Source organism: Callithrix jacchus, chromosome 6 (genome assembly GCF_049354715.1).
Source record: "Callithrix jacchus isolate 240 chromosome 6, calJac240_pri, whole genome shotgun sequence".
Taxonomy (NCBI): domain Eukaryota; kingdom Metazoa; phylum Chordata; class Mammalia; order Primates; family Cebidae; genus Callithrix; species Callithrix jacchus.
Genome location: NC_133507.1, coordinates 10,476,607 through 10,498,789, shown reverse-complemented (window position 1 = coordinate 10,498,789; position 22,183 = coordinate 10,476,607). Strand labels below are relative to the sequence as shown.

The following is a 22,183-nucleotide window of genomic DNA, read 5'->3' as shown; positions in this document are numbered from 1 at the left end:
GTGGCCATTTGGAAAAAAGATAAGATTACATCCATTCCTCACATCATCCATGCAAATAAACTCCAAATTTAAAACCAGAAAAAGAAGAATGACAATAGAAGAAAATGTTAGCGAATTCCTCTATAAACTCGGTATACAGAGAGAGTACCATAAACACAAAGGACTGATAAATTATACTATGTAAAAATTTAAAAACATTTGCATAGTAAAAATAATTGATAATTCATTTAAAATATATATATGTCTAAGAGACTTACTACATCTTTCACCCAAAAAGTATTAGCTTAGATCTACCACAAAAGTGATGTCATCCTGTCTGAACAAGCCACTTACTTCTCAAGTTTCATTTAAAAGAACCACCATGAGGACCTTGGAGAGGGGAAGGAGAGCCTAGTCTCATATTAGCACTGGCTCCAGCTTTACCTTCTTCAGTTTCTTGTGGGCCCCGCTGTGGTTCCCCTGCGCCAGGTCTGCTCCTCCCAGGAGCCGGTATGTCTCTGCCACCTCAGGACTGAAATCACCAAATACTCCCACTTTGGCTTCCAGGGACTCTCTCAAGATGGAGGTTGCTCTCTATGAAAGGAATAAAAAGCTGTCTGGTTAACAAGCTCAAAGGATGATTAGGATCAGTGCCACTTAAGAAAATTATATAACTTGTATATTTTCACTTTTTAGAGGAATGAGTTGGTAGTCTAATGAGCTGAGCCTATTTTCCTCTTGTATTAGTCCATTCTCATGCTGCTATGAAGAGATACCCAAGACTGGGTAATTTATAAAGCCAAGGTGTTTAACTGACTCACAGTTCCACATGGGTAGGGAGGCCTCAAAAAACCTACGATCATGGCAGAAGGCACCTCTTCACAGGGCAGCAGGAGAGAGAAGTGCTAAGCAAAGAGGAAAAAGCTCCTTGAAAACCATCAGATCTTGTGAGAATTCACTCACTATCACAAGAACGAGATGGGGGTAACCATCTCCATGGTTCAATCACCTCCCACAGTGTCCCTATCATGACACATGAGGATTATAGGAACTACAATTCAAGATGAGATTTGGGTGGGGACACAGCCAAGCCATATCACCTCTGGCTGAACAGGAGTCAGGAAACAACATGTGCCTGAGGAAAGGGGTAAACTATGAAAAGAGACTGCATAAATTACAGGAATCCATTTCAGTTGAGTAGTAAGAACAAAAGCTGACATGGATCAGTCCTTACGTGTCAGAAATTGTGCTGAACACACACAATTGTGCGTGATCTCATTTAATATTTGCTGTCTTCTTTAGATGGGTAAAATTTTAATCCTCATTAATGCAGAAGAGGAAACAGGCACAGAGCAGTTAAAAAACTTGCTTAGAGTCAGACAGCTCATGATGGTGCTAGGATCTGAATCCAGCCAGTAATTTTCATACTTTTTAAAAAAAATCTGTCTCAGCAGATCTTCCATTTTACAACAGCAGGTGGAAATCTGAAAATCTGGAGTTTTTGTTTTTGCTTTTTTTTTTTTTAGATGGAGTCTCTCTCTGTCTCCCAGGCTGGAATGCAGTGGCACAATCTCAGCTCCCTGCAACCTCCACCTCTCAGGTTCAAGTGATTCTCCGGCCTCAGCCTCCCAAGTAGCTGGGATTACAGGCACCTGCCACCTCACCCGGATAATTTTTGTAGTTTAGTAGACAAGGTTTCAACATGTTGGCAAGACTGGTCTTGAACGCCTGACCTCAAGTGATCCACCTGCCTCAGCTTCCCAAAGTGCTGGGATTACAGGCATGAGCCACAGTGCCTGGCCTAATTTTCATACTTTTCTTTCTCTGTCCACAATGCCATTCTTACAGAAGTGAAAATATAGCATGCCTGAGTGATTTATCTATGGATAGAAAGTCCTGAACACACTCCAGGCTTTCCTAGTCTGACAGCAAATTGTTTAGGAAACTGAAAGTAAACATTCCCACATGACATGACATTTTGCTTGGGTTATCCAATTTATTCATAACATGGAATAAAAAATATGAATTGGTCAGAACACAGCATATGCCGAGGTTAGCTTCTTCAGACACCAAGATATATGGGGGAAAACCCTATTAAAGTGTGTCAATCCCCCACACTTTCTCCAGAAATTCATCTACTATCTTCTACATGAAGGCACGACACAGCTGCAGAGCATGGATGCTAAACTGAACTGCCAAATACAGCGGGGACCCTGGGGACTTTCTCATGACACAGACCCAAAGGTGTCCAGAAGGCGCTCCACAAACAGAAGGGCAAGGAAGGCCTTTAATCCTTTTGTTGGCAATAATACAAGTTAGGGGCTAGGGCTGGGGTAGGGGAACCACATTAAAGGTGCTGATGAGGCAGAAAGCAATTTCTCAGGTGACAGAAGAATCCCTGTAGAGGCAGAGTGACTGTGTAACTCACCAGTAGGGCCCCAGTGAGGTCCATGAGGGACTAGAATTTAAATCTAGCTTTGCCTGAGGGTAAAGCCCATTGCATCTCCCAAATTCTGAGAGCAAGGACTTAGACTGATGAGAGGCTTGGGTTTGCTGATGTTCTGGTGGGAATTGACTGTCAGACTTAGAGGAGCCAGTGATGGGAAGAAGACCCGCAGAGACTCTCTTTCCCAAATGACACTTTGGATGCTGTCTACAGCCCGACTGGGGAAACTAGGGGTAGATGCACAGGAAGTTAAATGGCATGGGTTTCTAGGAAACCGAGACGGCGTCAACCTCTGATAGGAAAAGCTTCATGGAGAGGAGTGAAGAGTAAAGAGGACTTAGGGAGGCTGATAAGAGGGGGTGGGCACCTGGGAGCACAGGAGAACCTCACGGCTTTGAGGGCCAGTGAGTGGCCAGGTGGAGGAAGTCAGAGAAGATTCTTGAGCAAGAGAGTGGCACAACTAGAAGACAAACCCTCACAGAGTAGCTTAACCTGTGGCAGAGTGACCTTCACTTACATTTTACCTTAAAAGCATTTCCTCCCCAAAGATCATGTTTCACAGTGCCCATGTGTAGGCTATGGGCACATCTGAGATGGCCTGAGCACAGCCCCATTCTTGGCTCTGGGACTGTCCTTGAGCCCTGCCCTTGTTGGCCAACACTTGCTAGAACCCACAGTGAGAGGTTTGCAACAAAATGGTGAGAACAGCATGAGGCTGCCATGTTTGGCTGGGCGGGTGATGCCACACACAAGGGTGCCTGGCATGAGCATGGGGAGTGCTGAAATCCAGCCTATGGTCCCCTCCAACATGGGCAGTATCTACCTAAGGAAGGGGAAGCTTTTTCTATTCTCATAAGGGCACTGGATGGGCTGGCAGTGGCCCTAGAATGAAAAGAGCCAGTTTGCTAAAATCTTCCAGGGCAGCTTAGGGCTGGGAGGTGCATCTTTTGATCAACACTGATCTGAGTGACTTGGGCAAAGGCAGTGAGGCATAGCATCATGACACTGAGCATTGGCTGACTCAGCAAGACACTATGGTGAGAAGCCAGACAGTACAGGGGAACTGATGCATGGCCCGTGGGAATCAGAACAGTCAGCTGGCCTGTGGCGAAACATGCATCCACCTCTCTGCTCATCACCCCTCAGCACAGGCAAGGGAGTCTCTGCTCTCACAGGTTCAGTCTAGTTGCAAGACAGATGCTAAATATCCACGTGAATATATACTTATACATATTTGATGACATAAAATGGATTCTGTAAGGAAGAATAACGGGGAGTATCTAATGAAGACTGGGGAGAGGAATCAGAGAAACTGGTAAGAAATGAAGGATGCGTTGGCCTTGGCCTAGAGATGAATGAGGAAGGGACTTCCACAAGGAGGAAACAGAAGCTGGCACTGCCCACAGTGGGAATTGAAAAGGCCAGTGTGGCAGGAACATGGATCAGGGAGAGGGGGCAAAAATGATCCTGGAAATGTCAGTGGAGTCCAGGTCGTGGAAGGTACTGTGGGCCATGTCAGGATTCTGGTTTATCCTGAGGGCACTGGGGAGCCAGTGGACTCTTTTACAAATGAGTGTTCACTGGTCAGATCTGCTTTTTGGAAACATCAGCATGGCTTCCTTATTATGAGTGCAAGCATGGAAAAAGCAACTGCGAGACAGGAACTTGGTAGAGTGGTCCAGACAAGGGATGATGAGTGGCGGGACTAAAGATGGAAAACAGTGGATGCAGCCAAGACATATTTTGGAGGAAAAAAATGACTGAGGAACTGAATGGGGTGGGGCATAAAGGGGCAGACTTACCCATTCTTCTGACCTGAGCTCTCCACATAAGACTTCTAGAGATGTGAGGGGGGACAGGGAGGGAATCTGAGGCCCCTGGATGGCCCCTCTCTTTCCCTGGGGTTGGGTGACCCAGAAAAATCCTGAAACTCCCATTTGTCATGGTGCTTGCAGCCCTATTTTGGCCTGAGAAACCTGGGCATATCTGTATAAAACCCCGTGCTCTGTAACTGAGAGAAGGCGGGGCAGGCGGATTAAGGATAAGGAAAGAGTTTATTGTCAAGAGCTTATTGTGGTGGGGGAGGAGGTCAACAGATAGCAAGGGAAATAAAAAGTTTTTCATTTCTGAGATTTGCTATGATAGGATAGAGTTGAAAGAAAACCACAGTCAGCCCTCCATATCCATAGATAAAAAATAAATGGGGGAAAAACCCCAATAAAAATAACAATACAACAATTAAAACAATGCAAATAATAAACATAGTGTAACAATTATTACCATAGCATTTACATTGTATTAGGCATTCTAAGTAATCTAGAGACGATATAAAGTATTCAGGAGGATGTATCTAGGTTATATGCAAATATGACACCATTTTATACAAGGGCTTCAGCATCCTTGGATTGTAGTATCCGTGGGGGTTCTGGAACCAATCCTCCGCAGATCCTGAGGAACAACTATATGTGTGTTTGTGTGCATATATGTACTGTGTATATATGCATGTATGTGTGGCTTTCTAGGAAACTGATATGGTATTAACCTCTGATAAGAGAAGCTTAATGGAGGCCGGGCATGGTGGCTCACACCTGTAATCCCAGCATTTTGGGAGGCCGAGGAGGATGCATCACAAGATCAGGAGTTCAAGACCAGCCTGGTGGAGATGGTGAAACCCTATTTCTACTAAAAATACAAAAAAATTAGCTGGGCATGGTGGCAGCGGCTATAATCTTAGCTACTCAGGAGCCTGAGGCAGAGAATTGCTTGAACCCAGGAGGCGGAGGTTGCAGTGAGCCGAGACTGCACCACTGCATTCCAGCCTGGTCAAAAGAGCAAGACTTCATCTCAAAAAAAAAAAGAAAAAGAAAAAAAGAAAAGCTTAATGGAGAGGAGTGAAGAGTAAACAGGACATAGATGGGCTGAGAAGAGGGTGTGGGCATACGTACATAAATATATACACACATACATATATACACAATACACATATATACACATATATGTACACATATATATAGTTGTTCCTCAGTATCTGTGGGTGACTGGATATACATATGTATTAATATGTACACACACACACACACACACACACACACACACACACAAATAAAGCCACAGTATGTTAGGCTTTGCAAGGAATATGTTCCCAAGAGTTTAATTACCAATGAAAATAAAGTCTGATCTCGTTCTATTTTTACAAGCCATGTAAACCATACTTATATGAATCAATACTAAAAAAACTGAGCTGTAACTTCTGCACCATGTAGTTTTCCTTAGATAATGCAAATTCCATTCATTACCCAAATTGAGGAGAGAGGGATTAGACATACTAACTGCCACACTATTCCAGCCACATCTGCAGGACTTCAATAAGCAGGCTTCTCAAGGTTTCTATTCCTTAGGATCTTTTGTAGGTGGGCATGACAATCTATATTCTCATAAAGTTTCCAACTTCTAAGAGAAAGAATCTCTGAAAGCTGACTGAAAGGGGCCCCTAGCCTTATATATGTGTCCCTGTAGAGACTGGCACATGCTTTGCACACAGTAGGTGCTTAATGGATGCTTGCAGAGCGTAGGAGTAGCCCTTTGGATGTCACCTGTGAATAACTAGACAATTGTGATCCAAACTCACTTACCTCTTTTTGTCCAGTCATTTGTAGAAAATGGCAAAATTCATCTTGAGTTGAAAGAAATTTGGTTCTTCCAATCCCTTCAGAATCCTTTAGATGAGCCATGCTCTCTTGAAAATACTGCTCAGCTACATCTGAAGAAAAGCATTTATTATAACTTTGAAAACTGCTTACAGATTTGGAATGGAAACAGAATAAATATACTGTTAGCAGTGTTGAGCTATTTAAAAAGAGGCATTGAGACAAGAAAAAACAGTTAAGACTGTCCTTTGACCATTAAACTGCCTGTTTCATTAGAAAGAATTTAGGTCTCAAAGGATACTGCAATTTACTTTCCTTAATTTTCATATATCTAGCTTTCCTGGTGATACATAAAGAAAAGTTACTGCAAAAGAAGAAACTATGCCCCAGACCTGAACACACTGGCAAGTTTTCATGTTGATCAACCATTAATTCTTCCTATAACGCCAGTAACTCCTCATTGAGGGTATGACTCTAAGAGTTCACTTATTTCGATGGATTTGAAGTATAAGCTTGTAACATATTTCTGAAACGTGGAATATATTGTTGATATGCTGCTGAGGGAACAAATCATTCAAAACCCCAATCATTCCAAATCCTTCAACATATTGGTTATAATATAACACACATTTTTTTAAATGCATGCCAATCTTCAACACAAGAAAAAGAAAACCTCAGGTACGGAAAATGATGAGAGAACTGAAAGCCAGAGAAGTGAGTGGGAGCTGAGGTTGAATGGCCCATGAGCATATTAGAAAAAAGGTCTATCTTCCTTCCTCCCCATCACCTATATCTGGCATTTCAAATCACACTGCCATGTGTGTACCTAGGCAACAATCTTGCATGTTCTTCACATGTACCCCAAAACCTAAAATGCAATAAAAAAATATTTTTTAGCAATTTGAAAAGAAAAAAGGTCTATCTTCTAGTGCTGGGGCTTTCCAAGCCTGAGCAGGACTAGGGATGAAGCCTGAGGCCCATTTGTGGTGGAAAGCTAAACGCAACTCCCTGCAAAAAGCCAGTGTGGCCAGCAGAATTCTAAGATGACCCGTGACCCTTGCCCTTCTGTAGCACCTTCCCTGTGGTTATGGGTGGAACTTGTGAGTATGAAGACATAGTTCTCCTGTGATTAGCTGATGTTATAGGGCACAGTTGACTTTAAGAAAGCGAGATTATGGCTGGACATGGTGGCTCACACCTGTAATCCCAGCACTTTGGGAGGCCAAGCAGGGAGGATCACTTGAGCCTGGAAGTTCGAGACCAGCCTGGGCAACATGGCAAAACAAAAAATAGAAAAAAATACAAAAAAATTAGCCAGATGTGGTGGTATGTAGCTGTCATCTCAGCTACTTAGGAAGCTGAAGTGGGAGGATTGTTTGAGCCCAGGAGGTTGAAGCTTCAGTGGGCCTCAACCACCACTGTACTCCAGCCTGGGTGGCAGAGCAAGACCCTGTCTCAAAAAACAAACAAACAAAAACCAAAAAACAAAAGAAGAAGAAGAAAAAAGAAAGCGAGATTATCCCCTGGCCCAGACTTAATCACAGGAGCCTTTTAAAAGCAGAGTGTTTTCTCTGGCTGGTAGCAGAAAAGGAAGTCACATTTAGGCAAAGCATGACAGAGATGTGATGAGAAGAATTCTGCCTGCTGCTGTGAGATGGAGAGGGATGTGGTGGGAGGACCTGAGCAAGAGCAGCCTGTGGGAGCTGAGAGGGGTCGCTGGCCACCAGCTCTCCAGAAAACAGGGACTTCAGTCCTGCAGCTGCAAGGAACTGAACCGTGCTCATAACAGGAATAAGGTTCAGAAAGGACCCCAACCTCCAGTTGAGAGTGGAGCTGGCCAATAACATGATTTCAGCATGAGCAGAGAAGCATGCCTTACCACACCAGACTTCTAACCTACAGAACTGCGAGGTAATAAATGGGTGAGTAAGCAAATTTGTTATGCAGGAAATAAAGTGAATATAGCCAGTGCTATGGTCTTAATGTTTATGTCCCCCTCAAATTCACGTGTTGAAATCCTAACCCCCACAGTGATGATATTCAGAGGTTGGGCCTTTCAGATGCAATTAAGTCATGAGGATGGAGCCCTCATGAATGGGATTAGTGTCCTTATAAAAGACACATCAGAGAGCTTCCTCACCCCTTCCACCCTGTAAGGACACAGTGAAAAGACAGCTATCTATATACCAGGAAGCAGGTCACCAGACACTAAATCTATCAGAGTCTTGATCTGGACTTTCTAGACTTCAGAACTGTGAGAAATAAATGTCTTGTTGTTTATAAGCCATTCAGTCTATGGTGTTTTGTTATAGCTTCCCAAACATACTAAGGCAGCCAGGAATCTTTAAAGTGAAGACAAGAACAATTGCACTGCTTCCAGGTGTGGCCTTAAGGGTGTCCATCCAGAGGCTGTGACTAGAGAGAATACCTGAAATCAGCATTTGTGCAGTCTGAATGTGTGCCACCTACTTGGTCTGGAAATCCTGAACCAAGAAACCAGCACAGAAACTATTCTGAAACTGGGAAAATCACAGGGTTCTAGCACAGGGGTTGGCAAACTTATTCTGTAAAGGACAGGATGGTAACTATTTTAGGTTTTGCAGGCCATATGACTCCCATTGTTGCTATTCAACTCTGCTGTTGTAGAGTGAAAGCAGCCACAGACAATACATAAATGAATGAGCATGGCCATGTTCCAATAAAACTTTATTTACAAAAACAGGTGGTGAGTAAATTGGGCCCATGTGCATAAGTTTGCAGCCCCTATCCTACTAGAAGATGTGATGGCTTCCTCCCCCAGGAGACATGGGACTCCCACTGAAGCACCTGTTGGAGATAGCTTCATGGTGACACATGACAAGCACATAAAGTCTGTTGGGGAAGATTATGACCCACATATACAGTGGTCTACTTGACATTTCCACTTGGAAATATCATATTATGGAACACTGTATGAAACATTACCTTTTGCTTTTAGAAATTTCCTCAATATTTGGTTATTCCCTTCTATCATTTCTAGTTTTCTATTTGTACTTTTCCCATTTCTTGATGAGGCCAGCTAGTGTTTTATCTGTTCCATTATCTTTTCCAATGAATCAATTTGGATTTAGTTTTCTCCTTCTGTGACGTTAATGCCAGGGGCTTCCAAAGTGGTCTCCATGATCTTCAGGTACAGCTCTCCAGAACACAGGCAGAGCAAAAATCCAATCAGCCCCTGTAAAGTGTGCTGCTTCTTGGAGGCAGCAGGGTGAGTGGCAAAGAAAGCGGGCTCTGGGCTTGCACTATCTGAGCCCCTTATAGCTGTGTGCCTTCCTGTGTGTCTTAATTTCCCCATCTGGAAAAGGGGACCATTATACCAGTAACTTCTTTGTAAGGAGCTGCAAGCAGTAAACAGATTAATGCATACTAACAATTGATAACAAGGCTGACATATAGTTGGTGCTCAACAGATGTCGATGATTTTAATTTTAGGGACCGTTTTGATAATTGTGGCTATGGGTGCCCATACTGGGCTGAAATAGCAGGCACACTGGAAGCAGCAAGTGGCACAAATGGACATTGAGAGGACAGAAACATGAAAACACACAGAGCAATCAAAAGACACAGAAGTCTAGCATCCTTTGCAGATAAATAGCCCTGAACACCTCAAGAGCTCTGAGAACATGCCTGAAATTCACAATGAGAATCCTGGCTCTTAAGAAATGACCTAATTAAATTCTGTGGAATCTGTGTTAGAAAGAGGATATGTAAACACTTGGGAAATACAGCTACCAAATCTAGTCGACTGAAAGAAAGCTTAGGTCTGAAACAAGTTGTGTTCCTCTGCAAGATCCACTCCATGTAGATTTTAGGCAGTTGCCAGACGAAAGCAGGAATTGCACTCAGTGCCAGCTGGCCCTGGGGTCTGCAGTTAGGCAGAAATCAACTGAACAGGATCCCTGTACCCCTCTCTTTCAATGGGGCCTGTCCCCTGCCAGACCAGCAGATGCATTTCTGGAGCACTGCTCAAAAGGTTTTGTCTTGGTGGGAGAAAATCTACCACATGGAAAATGTTCCATCTCTTTCTCATAGCTGCCCCATGCAAGAAAAGGTTACAGATTTAATGTGCAAATTGAGTACTAACTTTGGCTCCTTTGATAATCTAATGACAGCAAATGTTGAGGATGAAGTGACATTAATTCTGTTGATTATAAAAGCATTATAGAGACTAATGTCTAAAATGAATGAAGATATTCAGGAGTGGAGTACTCTTTTGATATTTTAATTTTCTCGATAATTGGTAGTTAACTAAAGAATGTATGTAGCCAAGCATTCGTTTTAAAAGTAAAGATCTTTCTGCATCTCAGCCTTGTCCCCTAAAGATGGGCCCTTATTGTGTTTACTGTGAAGACCTGCAGATGTAAAAGGCATGGGGCAATTCGTGGACTGAGCTTCAGAGCCTGGGCTTTGGCTAGAGTGGCACTGCCACGCTCAGGGAAAAGCAGCGGCCAGAAGGGCTAGGAGGCATTTCCCTGACCTCTCCCGGGGAAGGAGCCAGTCTCCCTGGCACAGGTGAACACAGCTGCACCTCACATCCTTCTAGCCCTTTTCTTTTTAATGTTCTCCCACCTCCTAGTATTGCTTCTTCTAACTAACTGCCCCCAAAGCACCCCATTTGGGCTGGTCCTCTCAACCTGAGAATGGCATGCTTCTTTCCCTCAGTGCAGCTCAGCTCACAAAGAAGCTTCGAGGGAGGACGCTGTGGTCCAATTCCAACTAATGTGCAAATGGCTCATAACCTCAGACCTAGGGAGGCTAGTCATACTTTCCAAAGATGATGCTTGTTAGCGTACACGGACCTATGGAAGAGGGAGTGGGAGTGAGGGAGGAAGGAAGGGAGGAGAGGGCGGAAGGAGTATATTCCTTATATGAAGGCAGCATGGCTACTGAAGTCACAGAAAGCCAGGCATTGTGGGCAGACGGAGATGGGCCCTGTTTGGGAATCTGCCCTCTGGGGGCAGCCTCCTCAAGTCACTGCTCTCTTTCTTCCTAAGTCCTTGGTTTCTCTACAGTTTTGTGCTGTCCCCATTTTTGTTGCTGGTAGGTCTCTAGTCACAGGGGGTAAGACCAGATAGAGGGTTCCCTGACAGCTACTGTCACATGCAAGCCGACCACACATCAGGCATCTGTGAACAGGTTAGGACCCCTGTATATTAGAATGGCCTAGAGCTTAGGAACAGAGGAAGGTCTAGTGCATCCACATGGGTACCCTCCCGTCTATAAATTTCAAACCACTTTGATCTTTATCTGGGATACAGGAAAGCTCCTTTAGTGCAAGATCCTTATTTCCTCCAACCCCCTCACCCCCAAATTAACTTTGTGAACTAAATCCGTAAGAGCAGTCTTTGAGGGGAGGGCAATTGAGTCCTATTACTATAGCAAAGAGGTCACTTCCTAAGAAGCAGCTTATTCTCCTGGCAAGGGACACTCCAGTCTATCTCCACCTGGGACAAGTGACAACAGGATTTCCAAAGAGACAAAAAATCCTAGCCTCTTAGAGTGGCTGCCACCTCCTGGCCTGAACTTTGTGCTTTGTAACAGGGTGAGGGTTCACAAAGAGCCAGCAGTTTCAGCACTCGCACACAAGGCCATCCCTACCTTTAAAACCACTTCTAGAATCCTCTGCAATCTGATGCCGAAGGCCTGGGCAGAAGCTGAGGTCATTTTCTAAAACACAGGAGCATGACTTAGCTTGTAAATCTGAGCCCTAATGGCACAGGTGTTCCAAGGCCATGAATCTTCTATTTTCACTCCAACCGAATGTTTAGGTTGTCTGTGAGTTACAGCAGGGAGAAGGTGTGGCTTGGTGCACAGGGTGGTTTGACGTCTCTGCAGACGGCTCTGTCGGAGGACTTGGAGCTGTGTTGTTCCCAAAGACCCTGAAAGATTCTGTGTGGAGATGTTCATACACAGGCAAAAGAAAACAAGGGTCCATCCCAAGAGCAAGAGGAATACAGGACTGCAATGTGGCCACTGGAGGGGAGGCCAGGAGGCTTTTAATTAAAATGCAGTAACCCTGCATTCATTTTCCTGTGGCTGTCCTAAGGCAGTAGTTGGAACAGTGAGGACAGCTTTCATTAAGAGGGAGGCTCTGTGTACAATGTGACGACTGTCTTTTGTAGCAGTCTTAGAAAACACTCTCTGCTCTGTACCAACTGCAAAGGCTTTAAGGACCTCAGGGAGTTTAAAAATGGAAAGTCCTAAATCAGCCTGGCACTAACCCAGAGGAGCTCCCTCACCCAGGAAACTACACATTGAACCTACTCAGACCCTTCTGGGGGCTGCTGTTTGAGGCTACTAGCCTGGAGAAGCCACACGGGAAGCCTGAGAACATACAAAGCCTGGGAGAGATACTTTCCTCACCCCAAAGCCTTCATTGGTCCCCACAGGAGACCCTCTTCGTGAGGAACACTTTCACAGTGCCATAGACAGGGGCCTGTGACATGGCTTCAGGGAGAGGCAGGGCTGCTGCTCACTAGCTGTGTGATCCAAGGAAGTCCATGGCCATCTCCAGGGACAGGTGTGCATCTGTAAAGCGAGGTGATCAAATGGCAGCAGGCCAGGTGAGGCTCACAGGATATAAACATGCAGAGTGCCCACCATCGGAATCTGCCTGCCTTAAGTGTTCTCACCACTAGGAAAGTGACCAGCCCTCTCCACAATCACCACCACTTGGGGCCACCCATGTAGTGAAGGCTTCCAGCAACCTCAGGCTCCAGTCACTAGCCTTGGCGATGTAGATGCGTTTTCCATAAGCTGCCTTAAAAATCCTTTTTGAAGCCAAGTTGGGGTATGCGTTACATAGGCTTTTCTGAGAAGTTCTGAACACAAATTACAAACCAGCTCAAAAGTGAAAAACCCAAACCTCATGAACGTGGTCATCACGCTGCTCATGCACTTCAGCTTCCCCAGGAGAGAAATGAAGAAGCCACAGGCTTTGCGCTCAGATAAAACGAACAGACAGCAGTTGGTGAGCAAGCTTGATGAGGTTTCAGCTCTGCCTGAGCTAGAGGGGCCAACAGTACAAACTTGGGTGGGGAACAGGCTTCCTCTTGTCCTCCTCCGCTGGCATAAAGGGCTTCCAACCCTTGCAGCCCCCTCCTGCCTGCCCTTCAGGGCTGCTAAGAGCCCTGGACCCTTAGCAGGGTAGGGTGGGGATGGTACAACTCCCTCTCTGGGTCTGGAGGGTGATAAGTGAGTAGAAGGTGGGCCTCCTTGCTTGGCCTCTAACTTGCTGAGGGACCCTGGACCCCAACCCCTAGACGTAACTACTCTAGGGTGACTTCCAGAAGTTTCTAAGAAGGGACTCCTGATGCTCGTGGAAACAGAGTAAGGGGCATCTCTTTCCTTCTCTGGGCCTCACTCCACGCACCCTCACTTCCCCTTTCTCCCTCGCTCCCTGTGGGGCACAGAACAGGCATGGATGCCACATGTGCTGCTTGGGGAGCTCAAAGGCAAGGCGAAATTCAGGCTGGTCAGGAATTTTGTAAAGAGAAATGGGCCCTGAGAAGAACAGAGGAAGGTTCTTTCCGACTGCACAGGGGCCCAGGAGGTGGGAAGTCTGAAAGGAAACAGGCAGCTGAGGCGCGGCCAGTCGTGGCTTACTCTCACTTGACTATACCACCAGGCCCTGCTTGGAGGCTCAGGGTGGAGGCGTCATGAGAGAGGCAGCAGGGGCAGCTAAGAAAAGCATGGGAAGGTAAAGGACACCTCACTGTGGCTGCTTCCAGGTATCCCTGTCACCTGTCAGGGTGACAATCAGCCCACAAGACCTGGGGCCTGTGTATGCCAAAAAGCCTGATTTCAGGTCTCTCTGGAACACATGGGGCCCAGGATCCTCAGTAACCCAGTAAGCAGGAAGTGGGGCGGGCCTAGCACTGGGCAAGCTGAGAAGGCAGGCCACAGGGGGAAGAGTTAAGAAAAGGGAGGGTCTTGTAAGGTAAAAAGGAGGAGACGGGTGAGATGCAGTGCCTAGCTTCCCATACTAACATTTGTCCAATTTACTGTGTAAAATGTGGCTAGAGGCTAGGACCAATGAGGGCAGGGGAAATTTGTGCATAGGAAATTTTACCTTAGGAATCTACGTAGTCGGCCCCTGCCCCCTAGGCTCTAACAGGACAAAGCCCATTCCATCTACTGTCACTGGACACTGAACAACTCCCCAGCCTGCAAGAGCCCAGGCTGCAGATGGGGCTACTTCCAAACAAGGCCGCCTGCACTCAGCAGGCTCTGCCTCTCAAAGGTTGATGCTGAAACGTTCTTGGCTTTGGACCATTTCATTTTAATATCCTTTAGGAGATGAGTTATAAACACAAAGCCAATGCCCTGAACACTTAGCAGGGTTGGGAAAGCTGTTAATACCAAGTTTGTCTATGGCTGCTCTGGGAAGCTGGCCAGGCTCAGGTTAGTGACATTCCAGGAGCCTGAATTGGGAATCTTTATGCAATCACAAGCCTTCGTGACTTCTAGGGCAGTTTTGTCTGCATAAGGAATACAGGGAAGGCACAGAGCAAAGGGATTAGCTTGTGCGTCGAGCCTGAAACACTTGCTTCTTGGCCAGTGGTATTTTGTTAGTTAGAGGGCAATGCCTTCAATGGGCATTCAGCAAGCAAGCAGGCAATACAGAATCCTCAAAAGAGAAACTTTCCTAATTCATGATTATTTTTTCTTCAAAACTCAAAACCAAAACCAAGCCCCCAAAAGTCTTTGTACTGCATACAAACAGGTTGAAGCACAGGAGAGCAGAGCTAAGATTCCCCCTTGGTGCTGGGTGGAACTTGTAGGTTTGCTCCTGGGATCTGGCCAGGACTTCTGAACTAGAAGTGAACAACATCCAGGTTGGGAAGTCCTGTGCTGGTGAAAAAGTGAGGATCTGGTCGCCCCTTCGTTGTTACACAAAGATAAGCTGCAGATTGCCCTTTCTTATTTCCCACTGCTGGAGGCAGCAGAAACCTGGAGAAACCATAGCCCGAAGTGGATTTCTTTCATTCCTGCTGTGGGGGCATTGGCCACATGAGGGGACAGCAGAGAGGTGACATAAAAGACAGTGGGGGCTGGGTACAGTGGCTCACGGCTGTAATCCTAGCACTTTGGGAGGCTGAGGCGGGTGGATCACGAGGTCAAGAGATTGAGACCATCCTGGCCAACATGGTGAAATCTTGTCTCTACTAAAAATACAAAAAATTAGCTGGGCATGGTGGCACACCCTGTGGTCCCAGCTACTCGGGAGGCTGAGGCAGGAGAATTGCTTGAACCCAGGAGGTGGAGATTGCAGTGAGCCAAACTGCACTACAGCCAGGTGACAGTGAGAGACTCTGTCTCAAAAAAAAAAAAAAAAAAAAGACACTGGGAATGTACCCACCTGTGCTCCCACTGCAGCCCCTGGCCGGGTAGTGCCTGTTGCATTTCTGCTTCTAGAGTGAAGCTGATTCCCCACATGTGCTGGCCTGGTGAGCTCCGTTTCCAGCCTTTTCCACATCTGCCATTAAGGGTGCAAGGATTTCAATGGCAGCATTTTTGTTTTGTAGTATTTATTTATTTTCTTTTTTTATTGCATTTTAGGTTTTGGGGTACATGTGCAGAACATGCAAGATAGTTGCAAAGGTACACACATGGCAGTGTGGGCAGCGGTTTTTAAAGTATGTTCATGAGGCAGGAATAGTTTGAGGATTCTTCTTGCTTTTATTTGTTTCTGACTTGCCCATTTAGGTGATTTGTCTGAGGCCTTAGGGGCAAAGGCTTGTGCTCCTTTTTGTGCCTGTTCCAGACTTCATGTTGCTGCAGGACAATCAGCATCTATTTCTAGCCCATTGCTTCTTGGCCCTGGCTACTCACTCAGCATTTACTCACCTTTAAGGCCTTAGTCAGCTTTCTTCCTAACAGCGTCAAGGTGATAAACAGTTCAAATGTCGTCTGGTTGATAGGTGCTGAATCTGACAAGGGCCTGCCTAGGAGCACCATACAGACTGATGGAGACTTGGTCCTTTTTGGGTAGAGCAATGAGTAGAGAGAGTAGGTCCTTCAGATTCGTGGTACTCTCTGGTAAGAATAGCTGGCATTGTGAATTCATCTGTAAAATGGGAGGTCCTGTCCTGTCTCCAAGGGTTGTTAAAAGGATTAAATGAGCATGTCTGTGGAAGTACCAGCACAAGCATACAAGAGGTGCCTGGGTGTTGCTGCTACGGTTGTTATTGTCATTGTTGCTGTTATTATTATGTTTCCTGCTTGCTCAAGAGTCTCTCAGTCATCCTTTGCTTTTGCTTCAAGCAATCAATCCTCCAGGCCTAATGCAGAAGCTGCACCCTTTCCCAGTTTGTAAAACTATCAGTCCCAACTCTTTATGCCTGGGAGAAATGGCCTTCTTACCCATCTACTTCAGGTTTCTCACTTTTTTTTTTTGAGACAGACCCCAATGCATCGCCAGAGTGCAGTGGCACAATCTTGGCTCACTGCAACCTCTGCTTCCCAGGTTTAAGTGATTCTCGTGCCTCAGCCTCCCGAGTAGCTGGGACTATAGGCATGCACCACCATGCCTGGCTGATTTTTGCATTTTTAGTAGTGACAGGGTTTCATCATGCTGGCCAGGTTGGTCTCAACTCCTGCCCTCATGTGATCCACCCATCTTGGCCTCCCAGAGTGGTTCCTCACATATTTCAATTCTGACTGGCAAGTGGGCTTTCTGGGTGCATGTCACTGAATGCCCTCAGCTGCTGAAGGTTGGAGCTGAGATTCTCCACATGCTCCTGGATCCCAGGCCTTCTCACTGGCACTCCAAACCCTTCTCTCTGGGCTGCCTTCATTCTTCCTGGGTCCCTTGTCTGTCCAACACTCCATAGACTCTTTGGTGGGCCTAAGGTGGGAGGAGACACGTGCAGTGCCAGACCCTATAATGTGACATGGCATAAAGAGCCTCTGGGGTGGTTGCTACCTGGGATCATATCTTTACCACTCACTAGTTATGGGCCCTTTGGAAAATTACCTAATCTCTGGGTGCCTCAGTTTCTCCATCTAAAAATGGGGATAATTGTACCTATCTCATAGAGTTGCAAGGATTTGTGAATTAATAAATATAGTGAGGTGACAACCATTGCTGGTATGCTGTATATAAGCAGTAGCTATTAATATAATAACTGTTATCACATATTTATTATCTGTATCAAGTACATATTATTATCATTTTCAGTTTAAGAGAAGGTAATACAGTGCTATATTTAGACTGGAAAATTTTTTAAAAATATGTAACCAAAATTGGATTGTCTCTGACTCCATAAGTCATGCAAAGCAGAGTGGCCTAACTTTGCAGCTATGGGACAATGGCATTCTAGGGCACAGAATCTCTAGGTCCCACTCCATTCGTACCTGCAAGAGAGTATACTGAGTACTGGGTCAAGTGCTGGAAGCTGGAATCCCTCTAGGCAAAAAGATGGTCTTTTGGCCTTAGCCCTCTCTCTGTTTGGTATTCATTCAGGAATGGACCCACCTCCCCTATACTCTGCCAATTTACACCCTCAAGGAACATAGGAAAGATCTGACAGCAACTTATTCACACTGTTGCTTTCCGGGTCAAAAGTCGTGGACCCAGCCTTCACACTTGGTTTGACTCACTCAGAGCCTTAAACATATTTCAGTTAGTTACCTCAGTTAAAAATAGGGCTGGGTGTGTGGTGGCTCATGCCTATTGTCCCAGAGTATTGGGGGGCCAAGATGGGAGGGTAGCCTAGGGCCAGGAGTTTGAGACCATCTTGGGCAAGACTCTGTCTCTACAAAAAATTTTTTAAAACTAGCAGAATGCAAGCAGTGTGTGCCTGTAGTCCCACCGACCTTGGAGGCTGAGGCAGGAAGACCACTTGAGCCCAGGAGTTTGAGGCTGCAGTGGGCTATAACTGTGCCACTGTGTTCTAACCTGGGTGATAGAGTGAGACCCTGTTTCTAAAAAAATAAAAAATAATTTAAAAAAATTGAAGATTCTCCAATAAAACTCCAAATTTCTACCTTCGCTTAAAAAGGAGCTCTGCCAGTATGAGCCTCCCCTCCACATGCTGCCATGGGCTGGAGCTGAGTAGCAGGTATGGGTTTTAGTTTGCCACAGTCCTCACCACTCTGTTTCATCTCTCTCATACTACAGCCAACAGTTAGCTGCCATTTATACTACCCTTGCTGCTGCTGCTGCTGGTTTCTGATAACCACCTGCTTCACTCACATTGCTTGCTTGGTTTCTGTAGACATTCAGATTTGTGACTTGCTATTCTAGGAGTTTCCATCAAACATGTATTTTAAGTGTTTTATTAATAGGTATGGAATAGAAAGTACTTTCCTCCTATTACATGAATTTTAGGCACCAATAAGCAATGTTGTAGGGAGCAGGGACAAGAAAGGTCACCTTTCTCCTCGCTCCATCCCTAGACAGGCTCCTCCAGATCTGAAACGGTGTTTCAAGCTCTTGGAGATCCGCAAGGTGGGATGGACAGACGGATGAATGCCGATGCCCCCTTCATCAGTTCCTCCGTGGACTGGAGCTCCCTGCCTGGCCTGTGGATCTCTCTGGACCAGGCTGCTCATTGAAGCTTTCCTTTCACCTTCTCCCATGTGCTGGCCTCATCTTAGCCTGACTTCTGCTTCCTCAATCAACCCCTTGCCTTCCACATGTTGATTTTATGCTTTTGATCACACTGAACCTTATTTTATTCGGTATGTAATTATTTTTATCTGATATCTTGGAATTCACCCCTAGGTCTTCTTTATGAACTGAACTCCATTTCTTAATATTGTGACCAGAAAAAAAATCATTAGTACTATGTGTTTTCTGCCAATGGAGGCACACTGTATAATCGGTATGCTCTGAGCCCAGGATGGTGGATTAAACAATTCCTGAAGTTTGACGCGCTACCTATTATGTGGGGATAAGAAAACCATATAAGCCATAAATGGCAACTTCCTTTTTGGAGTCCTGGTCGTGTTAGTTCATCCTGATTGAAAGTTCAGCCCTGACAGTGTCTGGAGGGTGGCTGGCCCAGAGGCCAGAGCTGTTGCCACAACAATCTTTAAAAATAGATCACCTTTGAAGGCAGAGCAGATTTCCCTGTAAGCCCAGTACAGATTCTCTGGGGCTCTTAACAGCTACATTTGGATAGAGATTAGCTGTATTTAAGAATAAAAGATTAGAAGAACGCTAGAAGGGGAGAGAAACCAAAGGACTCTAAGGAAAGCAGCAGAGTAGCATAGCTGCAGATGATCAGATAAAGCAAGGAAGGCTCTGTGGCAGGCCTGTGACACAGCTCTGTCCACCTGTTAACCCATCTAGAAGGCAGCTTGTTTACAGACTCAGGTGCCTGTGAGACAGGAAGAGAAAAGGAATCTTCTCACCGTGGTGCTCGGGTCTCCCTGAAGCGACAGCAGCGTGGGCGACGATATGTGCGGAGTCTGCTGCCTCCTCTTGAGAGGGGCTTTTACTCAGGATAATGAGATGTGCCTGTCACCACAGAAAGAAGAAACATGTTGTTTACATGCTTGGCAGCAGCAACAGGGAACTAACTGTCCTTGCAGAGATAAGCAGAAAGCCAAGGAACTTTCCAGCAAGCTAGAAGAAATAATTTATGTGGAAGTGCAATCAACTCGCAGGAGAGCTGGACTTTAAAAGCACTGAGTAGTGGAGGGAACACTGGACAATGAATCCAGATGACTCAGGGCCTGGCACTATGCAAATCATTAAACGTCTATGACCCTTTGAGTCCAGTGTCAGCAAAGAGGAAAGGGGAGTTATAAGAATTAAAGAGATGGATAGAAGGTGTCAATGCTGTGTAGAGAAAGCAGGCAAGCCCAGCGCCCTGACCACTGGTCAACCCCAAAAGTGGGACCTACACATGGGTGTCAGCAACCTCCCCACAGAAATATAGACCCTCCTTTGTACCTGAGCCACCAAGCCCATTTGCCTGCACCCTTTGCAAACTGGCTCAGGGGAGCTGCCCAAGCACACAAAGCACCTCAGTTCCTTGAAAGTAAAGTCCAACAAAATGTTTTTGGTCAGGTGCGACAGCTCATGCCTGTGATCCCAGTACTCTGGGATGCCAAGGCAGATGGATCACTTGAGGTCAGGAGTTTGAGATCAGCACGACCAACACGGTGAAACCCCGTCTCTATTAAAAATATAAAAATTTGCCACGTGTGGTGGTGCACGCCAGTAGTCCCAGCTATTTGGAAGGGTGAGGCATGAGAATCGCCTGAGCCTGGGAGGTGGAGGTTGCAGTGAGCCAAGACTGCATCACTGCCTCCAGCCTAGGCAACAGTGACTCTGTCTCAAAAAAAAAAAAAAGTTTTTAAACAAAAAAACTATGATCTTATGAACATAAAATCACAATAATCCTTTCAAGTAGCATGCAAAATACATGCTTTCAAATAAAAAGATAAGTAACTATTCATCGCCCTGTCAACATTTGGAGTTTTAAAATACTATTAGTGACATGTTTACATTCATTCGTACTTGGGATCCCCTACTACAGGAGAGGCATGGGCTATAAATTGTGGGTAGTACAGGAAAATAAAATATGGTGAAGTAAGATAATACACTAACGTGAGTCAGTAGGTAATTCACAATTAGTTGCCAAGAGTGAGAGAATACTAAATGCCATGAGTAGCCCAGCACTTTGGGAGATTGAGGCTGGTAGATCACTTGAGCTCAGGAATTCAAGACCAGCCTGGGCAGCATGGTGAAACCCTGTCTCTACAGAAAATATGAAAATTAGTCAGGCGTGGTGGCACATGCCTATAGTCCCAGCTACTCAGGAGGCTAACATGGGTGAATTGCTTGAGCCTGGGAGGTTGAGGCTGCAATGATCTATGATTGTGCCACTGTACTTCAGCCTGGATGACAGAGCAAGACCTGTCTCTCTGTCTCTCTCAATCTCTCTCTCTCTCATACACACACACACACACACACACACACGATAAAATGCCATGAGTTTAAAAGGGGGAAAACATTAGATTGGGATAGGCAAAATACACTAGCAATTCATAAGATGTAAGCTGCACCTCAATTATTTTTTATTTGTGATACCAATTTTAATTTTCTTGATAACTGTTATCTTCATTTTATATACGAGAAAACTGAGATTGCTGAATGGGTGATTACCCAAGTTACCTCACAGCTAATAACAGATAGAGATAAGAGTCTGACCCTAATCCTCTAACTTCAAATTCTGCTGTTTCTATCATGTCTTGAGTGCTGCTATTCCCCTGACCCTAGCCACTGGTGGCAGACATCACTAATTTATGCCAGCACACTCTTCAGGGAATCCAGATTCAGTCCTCTGGAGATCAAGTCATCCCACTTGAGTATTCTAGTCTGGAACATGCGGTACTCTCTTCTAATGACCAGCTGAACACATTTCTGAGACTATAATCAGGGTGGAGATATAATTTTCTACTCTAGACTGTCACCTTACTTATCACATGTTAAAATCTGCTGAGCTACTGAGTAGGAAGATTTTAAAGCTCTGGACTTCTTTATTTTATTTTCTGAGATGGAGTTTTGCTCTGTGACCCAGGCTGGACGGCAGTGGCGTAATCTGGGCTCACTGCAACCTCCGCCTTCCAGTTCAAACGATTCTCCTATCTCATTCTCTTGAGTAGCTGGGATTACAGGCACCCACCACTACGCCCAGCTAATTTTAGGTAGTTTTAGTAGAGACAGAGTTTCACCATGTTGGCCAGGCAGGTCTCAAACTCCTGACCTCAGGTGAGCCACTTGCCTCAGCCTCCCAAAGTGCTGGGATTACAAGTGTGAGCCACTGTGTTTGACCAGCTCTGGATGTTTTATGATGGAGCTACTCCAAAATAAGATTGCAGGTAATAATTTTTACTGCTGCATTAGAATAGACAGAATTTCTTATTCATAAGTGCCAACAATACCCTTTGATTTGAAATGACTTTTCTTATTCTAGAATATAAAGAATTGAATACATAGTTTTGGCAACCCCAAATTAGCCACTGTCCTTATTTGGCATGAAAGGCTGAATCTTAAGTTCTGACTTGAAATGCTTTTCAAATAATGGGCACTATGAATTACAACTTCATGTAT

The 22,183-nt window shown here is 45.3% G+C and overlaps 1 protein-coding gene across 12 annotated transcripts in view; it reads right to left on the bottom strand.

Moving 5' to 3' along the window:
- Window positions 1-22,183, bottom strand: part of TTC23 (tetratricopeptide repeat domain 23) — a 108,492-nt gene that overhangs the window by 19,896 nt on the left and 66,413 nt on the right. For all 12 annotated transcript variants that reach the window (XM_017973270.4, XM_078375987.1, XM_035303715.3 and 9 more), the window contains 3 exons: window positions 19,474-19,579; window positions 6,058-6,185; window positions 424-573 (listed from right to left, as the gene is read on the bottom strand). In XM_017973270.4, coding sequence (XP_017828759.3) covers window positions 424-573; window positions 6,058-6,185; window positions 19,474-19,579 — 384 coding nt within the window. The remainder of the gene's footprint in view (window positions 1-423; window positions 574-6,057; window positions 6,186-19,473; window positions 19,580-22,183) is intronic.